General features: G+C 50.7%; 1 protein-coding gene across 5 annotated transcripts in view; it reads right to left on the bottom strand.

Annotated features, from left to right (window-relative positions):
• The window catches only part of LOC108942325 (oxysterol-binding protein-related protein 8-like), a 48664-nt gene that overhangs the window by 13674 nt on the left and 15865 nt on the right, over positions 1-19125 (bottom strand). Inside the window, exons 1-4 of one of the 5 annotated variants that reach the window (XM_018765593.2) lie at positions 11029-11317; positions 10581-10617; positions 8665-8805; positions 249-319 (exon numbers count right to left, since the gene is read on the bottom strand). In XM_018765593.2, coding sequence (XP_018621109.1) covers positions 249-319; positions 8665-8805; positions 10581-10617; positions 11029-11151 — 372 coding nt within the window. In that variant the 5' untranslated portion in view covers positions 11152-11317. Of the gene's footprint in view, positions 1-248; positions 320-3644; positions 4812-8664; positions 8806-10580; positions 10618-11028; positions 11318-19125 lie in introns of those variants that run through there. The other 4 variants (XM_018765591.2, XM_018765597.2, XM_018765592.2 and 1 more) reach the window with 4 other exon arrangements.

The following is a 19125-nucleotide window of genomic DNA, read 5'->3' as shown; positions in this document are numbered from 1 at the left end:
CTTCCTCTGACTGAAAGGCAATGGATTTAACCAGTACGCCAGGCAACGCCCCGGGTCTTCTTCCTTCATGTGAAAGTATTATCACTTTATGGGCCTGAGGATTGTGTTTTAAAAATGTAGAAAAACTGTCTCAAGTGGCGGTGATTCAACACAACAACTGTGGACCATCACCGAGACCATTCACGTCAACACAAACTCACGGACTCCTTATGGGGGGGAAGTGGCACATGTTGGGCTATGACGCTCACCTTGCTTTTGGATATGGAGAGGGAGGGGTCTTCTTTGAGCTGCGATGCGTCATCTTTCCCTCGGTCGAAACCTGTATACAAAAAAAAACAGGAGTCGGGAGTCAGTGTCGCTGCTGGATTTCAATAAATACTACAGTAAATGGAGCACATTAAACGGTGGAGCGAGTGAATGACAGAGGGTGCGCTGAGACCGCAGCAGAGAGGACATGGAGCGCAGAGTCCAAGCCTGCAGAAGACGCTGCAGATGCATCCAAGGAGAGAACGTCTTTGCTGGTGAACGGGACTAGACAGAAAGTCCTGTTTTATTCATTGTGTCGCTCCAGCTGGGTCACGCGCGGGTCGCTTCGTCTCCTTCGGAAGAGCACGGAGAGGACGCAGACACCGAAGGCGCAGAGATCGACAACAACCTGGATGTGGATGTTGTGGGATGCAGGCCGGAGGAAGGCTTCCTGTTCAATATTTCATGGGCTTTTAGCAGCCGCCATCGCGGTCCCTGAGGACAGTCCTTTACAGCCCCAGCATTCCGCTCTCTGCCACCGGGCAAAGATCCACAGCACGGCGGCAGACACACAGGCTGCTCGCCGAACACTCATACGTGACAAAGCAGAAGCGAGGAGATCTCGACTTACATACAGAGAGGCGGCAAAAAGAGAACGCGGCGCAGCACGGTGCTGCCGCCCGTATCACTCGTGCATTTGGGAATCGGCCTGGCCGAGGGATGCTGATGAACTTTCCCCACGGCGGGTCTCACCTTTGCTCAGTTCTGCCCCGTTAAGCTCAGTCAGATGTCGAACCGCTCTCAGCACACTGCTGGGCTCCAAACCCTGGCTGACAGGTGTCTGGAGTCCAGCACGTCGCACCTGGAGACAGTCGCCGAGCGCGCAGCTCTGCCGTCGGCTCCAAGAGGAGCCATTCGGTTCGTGCGGTGTTGTGCGTGTCCCCCACCGCTCATCTCAGTCGACTGGCCGAGCTGCAGTCCCGCACACATCTCGCCTGACCAAGGGTGGACACCGCACTGATATATCTATAACACTATAATGTATATTGCGCTGTAATGTAGGTAATACAATGCAGTGCAATACAGATAATATAATACACTATGATATATAGCATATAATATGATGCACTATAATATACATGATAAAATGCACTATAATGTAAATATAATGCACTATAATATAGATTATTTAATGCACTATAATACAGATGGTCAGTCTCCGGCCGAAATGAACTGCAGCCTGTTCTTCCGTTTTAAATGTACAGAATTCAGGACCGGGTCAGAATTGATCTGCAAAAGTCATTTTATGTTCCAGGCTCTTCTGTCCCCTTTGCCCTGGAGATCAGAGAGTCTGTGACGAGACAGAGAGCGAGAGAGAGAGAGGTGGGACCCCGGTTCCGGCACCACTCCCATCACTGTGGTGCTGATGGATGGGGGGGGGCTGAGTTTTGATGCCAGTCGTTTTCTTTCCCCACCCATCACTTTTAGTGTCCCACACCAGCTGTTCTCACCGCCAAAACTCTAAGGGAGCCACAATGACCGTGACACACACTGCCGTAACCCGTCTGCAGACAAGCCCCTCTCTGCCCGGTCTCCGTGTGTCCACGTATGTCCAGTTCGCAGCGGACGCTCGCCTCCACGCCCTCCCTCAGCTGGAAAGGACACCTGGACGGCGTCACCTGCTCTGACCTCCTAGGGGCCCGAGCCAGGAGGACCAGAGTGAGCTCCCTCAGCCTCGGTCAACTGCGGCTGGTTGTGCGACCGGTGCAAAAACCACATGCAACTCGAACCCAGCTTTTACGATGATGAAAACGCATTGGGCAGTTCGAGGCCCTGAAGCAGAGCGGCATCAGTAAGTGTCAGACTGCTCAAAGCAGCCATTTATTAATCATGTGCTTCAGCCCTCTTGTAACTCTGCATTACGTACAGTCCATATAAAATACACAGCCTTGCCACTCGGTGCGAAGGAGCCTTGTCACACAGCTTGTCCCACGATGCACCGCCGAGCCCATGGCAGCAGCCTGGTCCTCCGCGGTGCTTCTTATTGGTCAGATATACGATCCCCAGTCAATAAGAGCGCACTTCTGGGCTGGCCCTACCCTCCAGAGCCAAATAGGAGCACAGAAAGCCCGAGGGCTCGTCCTCTCTCTGGGAAATGACAAGAACTTTGCAGAAGGAGAGGTGTGAGCATGAGCTCCGGGGAGGAGAGCTTTCACTCCTCACCAACTTCAGCATCTCACACACTCTCCGGCAGCAGAGCTGAGCACGATGCTCAAGAGCTGCTCACACACTCCTAACCGGAACCCCTCCGATAATCAGTTTGCTCAGAACTGAAACCACACGGCATCGGCCTTCCTTGAAGGGGGAAACAAAAACAGAAAGACGCACACACACGAGGGTGCGCGCACAGGTCCAGCAGCAATCTGATGTAAAACTAACTGGGCTGCAACACGTGATCTAAAGACAGGTGAGAAGAACATGACGGAGAAGCTTTTTTTTTTTTGAGGATTTAAATAAGTAACACAAGCTGTGGTCGGGAGCTGCAGCACCGTAGGACCTTCACCGGCATGGTCTTCTGGTGCGCCGAAGGATGTTTACGACGCGTGGAAAGGGTCTGATAAAGAGGAGGAATTTGCACCTCGTTTCAGGTGCGTTTTCCTCGGCGAGCATCACTGTGGCCGCGGTGTCAACGTTGTGCGCACGGAGTGGAGCTCAGCTGCAGAACCTCATCACAGGTGGCTTTGTTCAGTGTCTCTAACCGCGGCCGAGACGGGCAAACGGCACCTCGGCAAGCCTGAAAGAGCCGAGTGTTTGCGATGAGGCCAAGAGAAGAGAACTGCGCACAGCTGGGAGAGACGCAGCTCCTCCCAATGTGGAAAAACACGAAGCCCAGTCCACTGGGTGCGTGTGGGAACCTGAGCTGTACGGACTGTCAGAGTGACTGGTAAGGGCACAGCGCAGGTGAACTGGTCGCCCCTTTAGTGGAGAGAAGAGAGAAGAAAAAAAAAAAAAAAAACTCACCTTCCAGGAATCGATTCCTCTAGGCCATCTGAATCCCTTGTAGGCATCACGTGAGCAAAGAATAAGAACAACACTAAAAACAGAAACAGCGGCTGCGCGGCGGGACCATCCGGCTACAAACCCTACAAGTGCAGTGAAGAGTGAAAGCAGTGGTGCAACTGCACCTCCAAATTACTCCTTCTTTGACATCCAGAGGTAAGAGGTAAACACACGAAACACTGCTTCAGATTTTAACTATGTACCCCACCCCTCCACCCCCCCTTCTCCAGACAAGTGCAGTGACACTTCCTGGATCCCAGCCTCTACTACAGCAGTTACAGGTTCTCCACCCTCAACTGCTGTGCCACCTGCAGGTCTCACCTGGAACAAGCGCTCACCTTGCAGGACGGGAGGGAGCTCGTGGTACCCCCCGAAGGATGCGTTTCGGATGAGTTTGCGACCATCCCGCCGGGACGGGAAGACCAAGGCCGTGCCGCCGTACGCAGAGAGGCGCCGGCCCAGGATGCCCTCCTCTTTCATCATGGGGGCAACGGGGTGCAGGACGTTCCCTCCTGCTCCTCCACCCGGCTCGCGCGTCGACTGTGCGGCTACCGTCTCGCAGCGACACTCCTGCAAGGCGCGCTCGCGCCTCTTTCCCTCTCTCCCTCTCGTCCACCACCCCCTCCCCCCGCACTGAGAGCCAATCAGCAAACTCCCCCCTCCTCCACTGACAGCCCAGCAGGGCTCAGAAAGCTGCATCATATCTCCTCCAGCCAGCCAGTATCATCCAACAGCTCCTGACTCCATCTCAGCATGAGCGGGTCTTAAGTACCACCCCCTGCCCTGTACGCTGCTCATTAAAGCGCCATTAATCACACAGCCCCAGCGCCTAACCACAGATCTCTCTCTCACACACACACACACACACACACACACACACGGACAACAGCCTCATTCATTCATCCTCATGTGTCTCGGTGATGTCACAGAAAACATGACAGAGGAGCTGTGATCAGCATCACGCATCCCGAGGGCTGGCGAACAAGGGCCACCAGGAGCCGAAGCCCGACAACACACCGCGTGTCTCTCAGGGTGTCCAGTGTGAAGGCATCCCAGCGACGGTCTTGTGTGTAAAAGTGACCTTCAACCAGAGGCAAAGCGATCTGTTCTCACTTATGATGACACAGGTGCCCTCCTGGTTTTATTAAAGGTGTACAAGCATCAGACATCGCTGGGTTCACTCCTCTCCGCAAAAACCCCTGTCCCGTCCTGCTGATGTCAGCCCGTTGCCAGGCAACCTCACAAACGCAGACCCACGGGGAAGTGGGAGGAGCGGGCCGGGACCAGGTCAGAGCTCATTCTCTAAACGCAGATGACAGAAGGACCTTGTTACTGCTCGACCAGACCCCACGGTACGACGACATCGCCCAAGTCGACCAGAGGAAGAGCGAATCTCGGCTGGGTGAACAGAGCAGCGCGTGTTCGTGTAAAACGTGCGTACAACAGCACTGCTGGAGATAAACATGTCACTGCGTGTAAATATTTAACACAATGCTTTAACAAATAAAAACGACATCCCCCAGGCCCAAGGCATGCACACGCGCGCACACGCACACACACACACACACACACACACACACACACACACACACACACACCAGTCCACAGCAAACATAATTCCCTTCAATCCTCATTCTCATTAGATTTAAGGAGGTCTGAACAACATCAGGACAGAGGAATTGTGGGTAATTTGCTCTACCCAAACAATGCAGTGGCTTAAGAGCTAATGGGAACCATAAGTGTGGGGGATGACGAAACCACCAGAACCAGAATACAGGGAGGACGATGCTGTCCCCGAACACTGAAACCCGAGAGACGTGAAATACACAGCGAGGAGAGCCGAGGGAGCCAACTGTGGTCAGCGGGTGCTGTTCTTCGTTTCGGGCAAGCTCCGTTTTCGGGAAACCGCGAACAGGAAGATGAACGTTTCGCTGTCTAAGGCTTTAGAGGAGCTGTACACCACCTGTCAGGGTGTGTGAGGCACTGAGAATGATGCCAACGTCCTTCACTGGTAGCTTTGTCTTGCTGTGCGTGCTGGGTAGGACATCCCTGAGGACCACGTGGGCTTCGCACCACTGCCAGCTGCTCGCTGTGTGCATGCTGGTCCATTCTGACACAAAGGAAGTGCTGATCCGAAGGGACACAAGGTACAGGACGCAGAGCGTGACGTTTCCCCTGGGTCCAGCACCTCCCTGCCACCTGCGTCCTTCGAGGAGGACGAACCGCGCCAGCACTGTGGACAGACACCCGACCGCACGACAACTCGCGTTCTGCCGATTCAAGGTCTACGGTGTAACGTTTCGGTACGGGGCCTCCGACAGCACGGCCACTATGCACCGAGCCTTGAGATCCACGGGGGGGCAACACGTTTACGTCTCCGGCCGCAGTCCAGTGTTATCAAAAAGTGAAATGCACTCTTATTTAGCGTGAGATGAGAGTTGCTTTGGAGAAAAGTGCCTGCTAAACACACATGTAACTGAGCGCAGAGCAAAGAGGGGACGTCGAGGCCTTTTTGTCACCAATCATTTCCAGAAGTAAATCAAAAGGCACAAAGAGCTGCTGCTCAAGGAGAAGAACACCACTTAATAGATTTGGAATGACAAGGACCTCTCCTACAATTACCATGTTCAATGTTATGCGTTGCTTACAGTTCAATTAAGAGCCTTGATCAAGGGCGCTACAGCAGGAGTGGGATTCGAACCTGCAACCCAGCCGGGACACTGCTTCCTAAACTGACAGGAGGCTCGGGTCTCACCACTCGAGATCTGCAGGACTGAGGTACAGGAAAGAGGTCCATGTGGAGGCTTTGTGCATTATTATTATTATTATTATTATTATTATTATTATTATTATTATTAAACTTTGTCTACAACCTTTGCCCAAGGTCATGTACGACATCAGACAGACACCTTTACAATGATTTAACCATTGATAGAGCAGAGTGTTCTTGTAGGAGGAAGTGCACCTTGGAGCAGAACGCCTCCTGAGCATCCAGCAGTGCATCACAATGAGATGATAACAACGACAATAAAAAATAATGTGCCATCTTTCATGTAACGTGCAGCACTGCTTGCCACATCTGCACAACGTACCGCTGTGTCCATCGCCATGTTGCTCTGTAATAGGCTATTTCTGGGATTGACGGGGGAATTGATGGAAATGACAAAAAGGAAAACAGAAGAAAGTTTCTGGGAAATTGCTTCTTTACCTAAAATAACCTTTCAGCGATGCTTCATTTTCAGTTCTCCCTTGTAAAAACCTTCAGCGCTGGTTATTTACACTGTTCCACATGCACTCCCAAAAAGATCCAATTTACATATACTTTTTTAATCAGACACTTTTCTCCAAAGCGACTTCCAGTGAACTCTATGTAGTGCTATCAGCCCACACACCTTATTTACCAAGGTGACTTACACTGCTAGATACATTACTTACACTGGGTCACTCATCCATACATCAGTGGAACACACTCTTTCTGTGTCACTCACACACTATGGGGGAACCTGGACAGCATGTCTTTGGACTGTGGGAGGAAACCAGAGCACATGCAAACTCCACACAGACTGATCGGGAATTGAACCACGTCCTCTCGCACCACCAGTGTGAGATAGCAGCACTACTTGCTGTGCCACCACTCCACTGTGCCGTTTTGGACAAGTAGCTCCCTAGTGGTCCATCTGTCATCACCGCACGGGGGTCCAGGACTTATGAAGGGTTCATTTCCTGATGATTTTGTGACAAGTCAACTCGGTTGTGAGTTGAAGGTAATTTAACACTGCAAGTCACTTTGGAGAGAAGTGTTAGCTAAATGAATAAATGTAAATGTCTATGTAAACTGAGGGGGGTGTGGTGGTGCAGTGGGTTGGACCGGGTCCTGCTCTCCAGTGGGTCTGGAGTTCAAGTCCCGATTGGGGGTGCCTTGCGACAGACTGGCGTCCCGTCCTGGGTGTGTCCCCTCCCCCTCCAGCCTTGCACTCTGTGTTGCTGGGTTAGGCTCCGGCTCCCCGCGACCCCGTATAGGACAAGCAGTTTCAGACAATGTGTGTGTGTATGTAAAACCCCTTACATGATATTATTTTCATCTCATATGAACCATAAGGGTATAGAAACAATCAACATGCATGAAAGCTACGCTGTGTAAGAGAGTTTGGTTGTATTTTTTTCAGTAATTTCACACAGTAAAATGTTAAAATACTACAAACATAAAACAGTAACAAAAACACAGCATTAAAACTTTTTTTTCATGCTGCACGCACTGCATTTATGAGTGTCTTGAGGCAGCGTGGACAGCCGATGTTATGGTACGGTAGAGGGAGCAGTGGACGGTGATGTTACCACCAAACGTTGGGACTAAATAATATACAGGTGGTCACCGATTTACGATGGGGTTACGTTCCCTGAAACCCATCATAAGTCGAAAATATCGTAAGTCGAAAACGCATTTAATACACCTAATACACACCTCTGTGTGACAGAACGGGAGATGCGGATCGCTGTCGCTGTTCAGCATCGCTCCGCGTATCGCTTGCCCAGGAAAAAAGTCAAAATTCAAAATTGGAAGTACTGTTTATACTGAATGTGTTTCGCCAGAGAGAGGGCGCGGTGACGCAGTGGCACAGTGGGTTGGACTGGGTCCTGCTCTCTTGTGGGTCTGGGGTTCAAGTCCCGCTTGGGGTGCCTTGCGATGGACTGGCGTCCTGTCCTGGGTGTGTCCCCTCCCCCTCCAGCCTTATGCCCTGTGTTGCTAGGTTAGGCTCTGGCTCCCCTCGACCCCAAATAGGACAAGCGGTTCAGGAAATGTGTGTGTGTGTGTGTGTGTGTGTGTGTGTGTGTGTGTGTGTGTGTGTGTGTGTCTGTCTTTCGCGGCTCGCCATCATAATGTTGAAATAATCGCAAGTCGAACCATCGTAAATCGTGGACCACCTGTAATAAGGTTGATGGGGGACACCTGTCCTAAGTCTAGGTTGTCAGAAGTCTGTTGGTGTGTCCAAAGTCAGGGACCTGTTACTACACGTACATCTGTTCATTTATCTGACACTGTTCTCCGAAGCCACTTACAGTTTTACGGTACCTACAATTATTTACCCATTTACACAGCTGGGTAATTTTACTGGAGCAATTCAGGGTAAGTACCTTGCTCAAGGGTACTACAACTGGAGGTGGGATTTGAACCTGCAACCTTTGGCTGCAGATACATCAACTGTAACCAGCACACTACCAGCTGTCCAACACATTATTACATGATGATTGCGACCCCCTAATGTTAGGACAACGCTTACACGTGCAGACTGTTGCGAGACCAACATCTCTGTGTGTTGGGTGGCCAGAGGAAGAGTCCTAGACAAAGTGAGGTCCTACCATGGCTGTAGTTGCTCCCGGTGCTGAACGAGGGGCTGTTGAGGTGGTCTCTCCCTGGCACCTGGAGGCTCTCCTTCCCCTGCCGCTGGCTCATCCTCGATGGGGTCAGTGGCTGACTGTCATCATTGGGCATTAAGGCAGCTGGAGATAGACAGGAAGGGCAGGTGAGAGAGAAGGTGCAGCAGGAAACTGTTGCAAACCTGTCACCTGTCGTACGTGTGTGTGTGTGTGTGCGCGTGTGCACGGGCGCGCTCCAACATCGCTCCTCACACCACTGTCCTTTCCCGCAGCCGCAGCCTTGGTGGCTTACAGGCCGGTGGGGTCGGAGTCTTTTGCGTGGAAGAGACGCAGCGACCACAGGTCTCCTGGGAATCACAGGAGACGACGGGATTGGGACGTCGGCCCATTTTCGTTAGGACCTTCGGCTCGGTAACAAGCCGTCGTTACTCATTTTACCCAGAAGCGAAGGGACACATCCGAACCCGGAGGGGTCCTTTCACACCTTTTCATGGAACATTCCGTCTTCTTATCCTAACAGGCACAACCTGCCCCCTTGTGGAGGAGCTGTGAAAAGCTCACTCATCATAACCCCCCCCCCCTCCCCAGTCCTCCTCCTCTTTAATGATTCCATCATTACGGCAATGATGCGAGAGGCGCAATCCTGAGCAGGTTCCCCAAATCGAACCACCCGTGATTTACTCATCACTTACGTTTTTCTTTGTGGGAATCTGCTCTGGTCGACACTCTCACATCTCTGGTGTGGGGCTACGCTGGCCCACTAATCCTGTTTGGCCCACACATTGATAAAAGCACTCAAGCAGATTAGTGGGACCCTATGACTGATCCCACACCAGTTTTAATTCCCCTCCATTAAAACCAAACACACAGGCAGCCCTGATGTCACATGACATAATCCTGCAATGACAGCTATGACATTATTCAAGGGAGTAAACAAGTTGAGCCGCTCACGCTGCATATGTGTGCGTGTGTATGGTTGAAAAAAGGATAAAATCCGGTGTGTGGCAGTAAAGTGTGTATTATTGCAAGTACAGTGAATAACCACACAGCCTGGTAATGAAGTGATATATTTGAGAAAGAGATTTATGTTTTTGTTTATGGAAAACAACAAAAAAGTAGAGAGAGCGAAATATTCCACAAAGATTAAACTGACACACGTTTACATTACATTTACATTTATTCACTTAGCAGACGCTTTCTCCAAAGCGACTCCCAATGAACTCTATGTAGTGTTATCAGCCCATGTTCCTTATTCACCAAGGTGCCTTACGCTGCTAGATACACTACTTACACTGGGTCACTCATCCATACATCAGTGAAACACACTCTGTCACTCACACACTACAGATGAAGCTGAACAGCATGTCTTTGGAATATGGGAGGAAACCAGAGCACCCAGGGGAAACCCACATAGACACGGGGAGAACATGCAGACTCCACACAGACTGAGCAGGGATCGAACCCACATCCTCTCGCACCACCCAGGCGCTGTGAGACAGCAGCGCTCCACGCCATGCCACCATGCTGCCCCATGTTAAACTATAAGGGCTGCACTCGTGTGTGTGTGTGTGTGTGTCTGAGAGTCAATCTGACTCTGGCATGGTCAATATTGTCCCCTTGCAATCCCCACTTCTGCTGTAGTATCCTTGAGCAAGGTACTTAGAAGGAATTTATCAGTAAAAGCTGTCCAGCTAACAATAATGACAATAATAATAATAATAATAATAATAATTCTGACCACTCTTGTGTCTCCACTGAAACTGTCACCGGAGATAAACGTATATAAATATTCATTGTTCAGGGAAACGAAGGTTCAAACGAGCAGTGAGACAGAGGACGGAGAAAACTTGGCCCCACCCCCTGTAGCCCAGGCTCCACCCACACAACCAGACACTCACTTGATATCGCTGGGGGGTCCCTCCTTTCCACATGGTGCTGCAGGTGAAGTATGAGGCGGAGCGGAGGGCGGCCAGGTGAGCGCAGACACAGAGCCGAGCGGGGGGAGGGGAGCGGGTGCGTGTTTGAAGGACATCGAGACGTTGGGCCCCGGTGTCAGCGACCGTGGGCCACGGGAGCGAAGAACAAGGCGAAGGGAAACAAAGAAAACACAGAGACAAAGAGGTGACGTTAGTGCGATGGAACCGGAGGGGGAGGGAAACACGGTGCGAGTGACCAAAAGTGAACATGCAGAACAACACCGGGACAGGGACTACAATCGGTGCAGGGGTGGAAGCGGTGCGAATTACGGAGATTAGCGAGGAGGGCGACCGCATGGGGTGAAAGGAGTGCAATGAAAAAGGAATGTAATGGTATAATTCAGCCCCCCGTCCCCCCAACCCATCCCACCTCATCGCAGATGGAGACGTCCCACTGGGATCCTAAGAGCAAGAACTGCTGGGAAACCTGAAAAGGAAGGACTCGTCCATGGCAACTGGGGCTCCCGTGGCTCGGCAGGCGCCACGAGCTCATCGCGGGGCCGTCTGACACTTCTATCGTACCATTAATGGAGCTTAAAAGGGCAGCGATACATCAGCGCTTCAGTTTAATTAAGGCCAACAATGGTGCCGTCCCCATCCAAAAAGAAGGGACCTGCTGGAACCCCACGTCTTCTAATCAATCAATCGAACACACACACTGCAACTGCTTCAGAAACTCTTCCCTGACTCAGACCTCCAGGAACATACACACACACTGATCTCAGATCCTTAAGAGAACAAGCTCAGGTTGATGTACACAGACCTGAAGGCCTAACGACAATCTCACACTTTGACACAAACACTGGGGAACCGACCTGGACCACAAGAAGGGTCTTAACTTCCAGTAAACACAGTGAACACGGTAACACAGTGAACGCAGTGTACCGCCAGGTGTGCTCTTCAACGTCCTCTAAGCATCAACTCAGAAATGCCCAACGTTTCACCTACAGTACTATCACAGTACTTTCATTACTCTGCACATTTGTCACCCAAAGAGGCAGACACCTCACAGGTTTTACTTACTTTACACATATGGGGCTGATTCAGTGCTGTCAACATTTCTTGATTTGGGTAAAAGAGAATCCTCCCAAAAAATCCCTTTCCTTCACTGAGACACCACTGTTGACTCACCAGCTGACCACAAGGGTCATGAGGTGGAGCAAAACATCAGAAAAAGTACTCAAGGTCATACACAGGCTTCTCTCTCTCACACACACACACCATCATATCATCAAGCTTGCTGACGACGCTACAGTTGTGGGCCTTGTCAGCAACAATGATGAGTCAGCATACAGAGAGGAGGTGAACCAGCTCGCAGAATGGCGTAGAGACAACATGTATCTCTCAATGTTGAGAAGACTAAAGAGATAACTGTTGACTTCAGGAGGACCCAAGTAGACCAGTCACCTCTGCACATCAACGGAACAACTGTGGAGACAGTGAAAAGCTCCAAGTTTCATGGTGTGAACATGACAGAAGACCTCTCCTGGACTCTCAACATCAGCAGCCCAGCCAAGAAAGGCGTTCAAAGATGGTGCCAACACATGGAGACGTGTTGACTGCCGATCTCCAAGCGCATCACTTGCATTGTCACTCTTAATTATTATGGATATTTCTTGTTATTGGCATTATTTATTGCCTTTTTATCGTACCATCGATTGTGTTGTCTTTAGTCTGTGGAGAAGCATTCAAGCAAGACTTTCATAGTACTTTGTACACGGTACTTGTGCTAATGACAAAAAACCTTGAACTTGAAGAAGGTCCAACAGCGCCTGCACTTCTTACGGAGGCTGAAGAGAGCCAAACTCCCTCCTCCCATCCTCACCACCTTCTACAGAGGGACGATGGAGAGTGTCTTGACCAGCTGTCTCACCGTACGGTACGGGAACTGCACAGTCTCCGACAGCAAGACCTCCAGCGAGTTGAGAGAACAGCTGAAAAGATCATTGGAGTTCCTCTACCCACCATCAACTCCTCATGCAAAAACCGCTGCATCAGCAAAGTCACCAGCATTGTGGACGACCCCACTCACGGACTCTTCGCCCTGAGCAATCTGGCAAGAGGTACAGGAGCATCCACGCCACCACCAGCAGGCTCTGCAACAGTTTCTTCCCCGAGGCAGTCAGATTACTCAACACCCTGCTGCCTCCCAACGCTCACCTGGCACAATGAAACAGCTAACCCTGCATGACGCAATACACTACAAACTGCATTCAGTTCACAGCCCATTTTTTTGTCCTCTACATTTATAGTCCTGTACTCCTGTTCTGTGTTGCACCACGGTCTCCGGAGAAACGACATTTCGTTCCACTGTATACAAGCTATATAGAGGAATGACAATAAAACAACTTGAACTTACACACAGACACACACCTGTGGTCTAGCAGAGAGAAGATGAAACAGTCTAACAGCTTAGGACCCGAAGGAGCCAAATGGGCCCTCAATCGTAGGAGCCCTTTCCCTAATTTTCCTCTTTTCCCTCCTTTACCTTTTTTTCCCCACCTGTTTCTTTTTTCCCTCCTTTCTTTCCTTTCCCTCTTCCCCCCTTTTGTCCTTTTTCTCCTTTCTCTCCTTTCCCTCTTTTACCTCCTTTCTCTCCTTTCCCTACTTTCCTTTCTTTTCGCTCCTTTCCCTCCAACTTTAGAAGTCCAAGGACTCTGCAGAACCTTCTTGCCCACAGATGTCTCAGAAATCAGCAACAGGCAAACGATGCCTTCATGTGTACGAAGCACATGTGCCAACGGCGCAATGAAGGGTTTTCCGAATCCAAGCACTCCAAGCGTGTCATCATGCTCGCTCGCACCCCAACGCACTCAGGTTGTAACACACAGCAATACCCATCTTGAGAGAACGTAGAAGAGGCTGAAGCAACAGCTCTCTGCTCCACATATGACCGTCCTAGGAGCTTGGAGAGCAGTGCTGCATTCGTACCGTCCTCTTACATCATCGGCAATGACTACTGGAGTCCAACGGACCATTGACTTCTGCTTCTGACAGTTGAAGGAGCCTCCTCTGCCCCCACACCTCAAGAGTTTCACCACAGAACACACCTCTTAACACAACGTGACGGTCCATCCTACTGTGGTAAACACGGGTAGGTACAGGACACAGCAATCAGTGTCGCCTTGTGCCAGTTTACAGCGAGAGGTGTAAACTAGGTGACCTTTACCTAGAAAGAACTAGAAACACCTTTTCGACTAAACACATTTCCAACCAACTCTTCACCTAGTACCACAAAACCAACTTATCAAGGCTTGTAGCTATACAATGGACCAGCAGGTGGCGTAGTAATTCGAGCCACTGCCATGCAGTCAAAGAACCTAGGTTTGAATCCTCCTCGCTCCCACTGCGGTATTCCTGATCTAGGTACTTATCCTGAACTGGTTCACTAAAGATCATCTATCGGTATAAACTGGACAAATGCGATGAAGTCACCCAATCATGGTTCCCTGTGACGCCCAATTATCCCTCATTGCCTTTCCTTCATTGCACTTAATTTGCACCTGCTTCTTTTATGTCTCTACACGTCCCTGTGAATAAACAAACGGTCCACTGCCTTGGGATCCCCCACCTGTCCAGCATTCACAGTATTCCCACTGCAGGTGGGTAAACTCACAGAAACAGGGTGAAAAAGACTGCAGACGGAAGAGGAGCAATGAGAGGAAAAGCAGCAAAAATTCTCCTCTGAGCATAAAGAAAGGGGGCATCCTTCTTCCCCATTGTGTCCTCAGCTACAATGTCAGTCCATCACACCCTCGAGCGCGTCCACACCGCACAGCCCACATGAGCTCCCAAGCCCCCACAGGACAGAAGGACATGGGATGGCACTTATGTACAAACTCTCCAACTGTCAGGATTAAGAAGGAGCCAGAGAAGGAAGCCCGAGATGGACAGCGATCGAACCCTTGGCTCCGGTAAAGGTCATGGCGCGTGGACGCACACCCACACAGAGCCAGACACACAGGGCCAAGGAGAAGAGCCCGTCTCGTAAGAGATTTCCCCACCGAGCCACTATCAATTAGCACTAGAAATAATCCTTTAATCCTTTCACTTTTACCACAACCTAGAGAGCAGGAAGCACCCACTTTAGTGATGAGATTCACTGAGCAGTGGCCTTTCTCAAACAAGCACAGCGTAGAGTTTACAGCGTTTTTCCTTCTGAAAATTTACTGGACACTCTTTTGTATTTGTGTTTCATGATGCGTACGTGCACCATGGTAACTGTGCAATTTTCCCTCCGGATAAAGTAATTGATGTTTGTGTGTCTATCCATCAATCTATCTGTGTATCTATCTGTCTAGAGATGGGCATCATTTAAGGGCTTCAACCAACTGCATCACAGCTGCTTAACACCTGGTGTGGTAAAAGCCTCTGTCTACATAGTGTCAGAACTGAACTTTAACTCACATACACATTATAACCATAAATAATGTTTTTCAGATGAGCTGTTCATTGACAAATTATCACAAAAAATTAAACAATTATACACTTTAATGATAAAAACACTCAATTTGGATAGGCCACCTCTGTAAATTGCACTTAAACTGCCCTCTCGGCAGTTTGTCGGCAGTTGTCACTAATTATTATTATTAAGGATTTTCAAGAAGGCGACGGCAACGCAAACCAATGCACACGGGTGGGGTGTGGGGCACTGTCCCATGTTTTACAGTTCCCTACGTTACGTGAGAGCGTGGTCAACGCTCCAGCTTCTCCTTGCTCTACAGCAGCAGCTGCAGTCGGATTGTTGTCACTCGGAAAACCCTCCAGGTTTCCTTGCGCTTCTGAGAATCGGCACCTGACAGCAAAGTGCCTGATTTGACGCATGTTTGGAGCTCTGATTTTTATGTTCTCTCCACGTCCCTGTGCGCTTCCACTGGGTACTCTGGTTTCCTCCTACAGTCCAAAGACACATGTTTCAGGGGGGCTGCTGACACAAAATAATAATTACCTGTGGTGTGTGGCTGCCCTGCACTGGACTGGCGTTCCATCCAGGGTGTCCCTAATGTACTCTGCTTCTGTGGTGGTCTTAGACTCTAGACCACCCTGACACTGCACTGGACGAGCGGTTTATGTTAATAGATAAATATTTTATGGAAATTATGGTCTCTAGAGGCGATTACACTAATAACATTGATTGTCACAGTCTAAACCAAAGTGGTGTTAAAAGAACATTGTGTGAGACGGTGTCAGGTGCTGCTGCCAATCGATGGACTCGGTGACCAGTGGAGATGCTGCGGGGACATCCTGTATGCTTGGCAGTGCAGGGAACTGGTCTTCCTGTTGGTTGGGAGGGTGATGGGACAGCTGCTATGCTGAACCTGCAACCTGGGGATGTGCGTGGATGCAAGACGATCTGTCACTGACTGACGACTGTATCTGCTGAGGGTGTGGGGGAGGGGTAGACCCAGGCACCACAGCCTCAGGGAACCTGACTCGGCCATCCACTGGGGTCCCGTCCTCTGCTGACTCAGCTGAAATGCAAATTAGACACGGCGCTGATCTGCAGATTTGCCACTTTGGGAAGAAGAGACGCTACGGGAACATCAAAGGTCATCGAAGGTGGACCAGACACCAATAACCACCTGGTGACTGTTGGAATAGATCCTTGAGCTGCACAGCTTTCAGATGAGTCAAACTTACAGGTTCCAAGTCACTGGGCTCCTTCTTTCCTGGGGAGATCAAACGCACTATGGATTCGTGGCTGTGGGTTTCAACAGGCGTTGGATGTCGAAGTGGTGTGTAGAAAGTTGGCTGCCCCCATGGCCCAGCAGTGCGGTTCCCCTGAAACCCACACACACTTCCACCAGCTAAAGACCACCCTCAGCAGAGCCAGTGGACTTCTCTCCAGTCCAGCAGTTCCAGCAGAGGGGGAGAAGAGAAAAGGGAACAGAAAAATCCAGCTTCCCCAACAAATCTCTGTTGTTGTCCCTGGGAAATATAGCCCCCAACCCCCAGGCCCCAAACAACAGACCCCAACCCCCAGCCCTCAGCCCCCCGCAGGGCTGCCTGTCTCAGAGCTCTCCGTGCTGCGGGAAGAGTTATTGCCATCTGACTCATTGCCAGATCTGGAGCCGAACCTGGAAGTCATCATCCAGGAGTCTTCTATCCTGGAGGAGCTTTTGTGAAGGGCAGCTCAGCCAAGTGACCCCCAACATTCCCTGCAGTGAAAGCCCTCGTGGAGGGGTCAGCTGACACAGCCAGAGCCAAAGCTCAAGTGGGACAATTACATAACAGGAAGTGTGCATCACTCAAAGTCTTAGAGGACCGACCCCGTTGTGGGACGTTGTCCTTCAGGACATCCCAAAGCGAGGAGGGGAGAGGCCAGTGATTCACAGGGTCCCCCCTAAATACAGCTCTGGGACGGGAACAGCACAAACTTCCCTAAAACATGACTACTGATGTTTACGTGGAGCGTTCTGTGGAGGCGTCGCAGCCGCAAGCGGTGCTGTTGGGAAACACCCGGTGATGATGCCTTGGAACAGTCCAGATGAGAAAGTCACCAGAACATACCGCAGTGCAACAGCAGCCAGGTCATGGAGCACTGTAAAAATACTTCACCGTCACATCAACACACTCAGAAGTGTTTCTGCACAAAGATGCGAAGCACAATAATGTGTAGCTTGTTCTACATCGCACGCAGAAACACTCGACCACAGGCTGACCACAAAATCACTGCACAAAGTGGCCTTTACATTCACTTTTCTATGTTAATATACCTAGCATTTACACAACTTGGTAATTTTACTGGAGCAATTTAGGGTAAGTACCATGCTTAAGGGTACTACAGCTAGAGATGGGATTCGAAACTGCAACCTTTGGGTCCAAAGGCAGCAGCTCTCACTACTACCCTACCGACTGTCCACGCCTTCTGACTGTTCCTGACCAAACTGCTCCAAGAAGTACTGCCCAGTAGTACTGCTCCAAAATATATCCTCCACGCCTTTAAGGACTGATCTGGACATCTAATTTCGGGATTTTAGGAACAGTCAGACTCAGAACTTGTGGTTCGGTTCAGTCCGTATCTGAGGTTCACTGGGGATCCCACCTGCAGCGGTGGCGTTTACACGTACATTTATTTATTTAGCAGATGCCTTTCTCCAAAGTGCCGTACATCTCAGTGAACTACACAAAGAGTTCAAGACACCAACGCAACTTCAGGATGAGCGGGACGTCGCTGGTCTTCGTCTCAATCGACGTCACGGCTGCGCTCAGCGAACGGCGACGACGTGATCACGCTGAGAGAGAAGGCGAACCGCGGGAATCTCCGAGAGCCACAGGAACAGCTTGTCTAGATTGAACCTCCTCACAAGCTGTCTCTCACACACACACACACACACACACACACACACACACACACACACACACACACGGCCACACTTTTGTTTCACACAAGGAGCAATCCGCCTCTTTTCGCCCATCGCTCCCAGAGAAAAGTGGTCAATTTCCAGGCACGAGAGCAGCTCTTTCTAGAAAGCACCATTCAAACAGGTCTGTTCAGCAGAAATTTACACTCACAGGCTCCACGGCACAGACACGGTGGCCGACTCACGCACTGGAACGGTGTACGCCGCTCTCTTTCTACCTGAAGCCTGACGCTGAACAATACCGACTGGCTCGCAGGTCCCGAGACCCCCGGGGTGCCCAGATCACAACACGGTGCTCGAGCGGGCCGGTCGGAGTGCCGTTGCCATGTGGGGTCCTGACAGTGAGAGAAAGCGGTGGTAGAGGAAGCCCCACCCCCTGCGTGATGTAATTGTTGCCGCCGCCACCACTGCCACCGCTTCGGGGTTGGTCCTGAAACCCACAGGGCAGCTGAGCTCACGGCTGAAATCCACAGAGAGGGTCTGTCACGCTGCCTCCCTCCATCCCTCGTTCACTCGCTCTCTCTCACGCTGCTGTAATCCCTGCTTCTCGGCACCAGTTCGAACCCCCACCTGTCTCCTCTCCTCTCCCCCTCCTCTCCATCAGTTCCCCATGGTGCCTCCCTCACTCAATCACACTTACATTTACATATTTACACTTATTTATTTAGAAGATGCTTTTCTCCAAAGCGACTTCCAATGAACTCTATGTAGTGTTATGAGCCCACACACCTTATTCACCGCGGTGACTTACACTGCTAGATACACCACTTACACTGGGTCACTCATCCATACATCAGTGGAACACACTCTCTCTGTCACTTACACACTATGGCGGTGTGTCTTTGTACTGTGGGAGGAAACCAGAGCACCCGGAGGAAACCCACGCAGACATGGGGAGAACATGCAAACTCCACACAGACTGAGTGGGGATCGAACCCACATCCTCGCGCACCACTCAGGCGATCGCTGTGCCACCGTGCTGCCCACGCCCTCTTCTCACTCATCCAGTGTGACTCCCTTCCCCTGTGGCTCTTTCAGCAACTGGCTTCACCCTCACCAACAATTCACTACAACTGGCTAAAACAGCCAAACCCTGCATGGTA

This window comes from Scleropages formosus, chromosome 5 (genome assembly GCF_900964775.1).
Source record: "Scleropages formosus chromosome 5, fSclFor1.1, whole genome shotgun sequence".
Taxonomy (NCBI): Eukaryota; Metazoa; Chordata; class Actinopteri; order Osteoglossiformes; family Osteoglossidae; genus Scleropages; species Scleropages formosus.
This window is presented reverse-complemented; position numbering and strand designations above follow the sequence as displayed.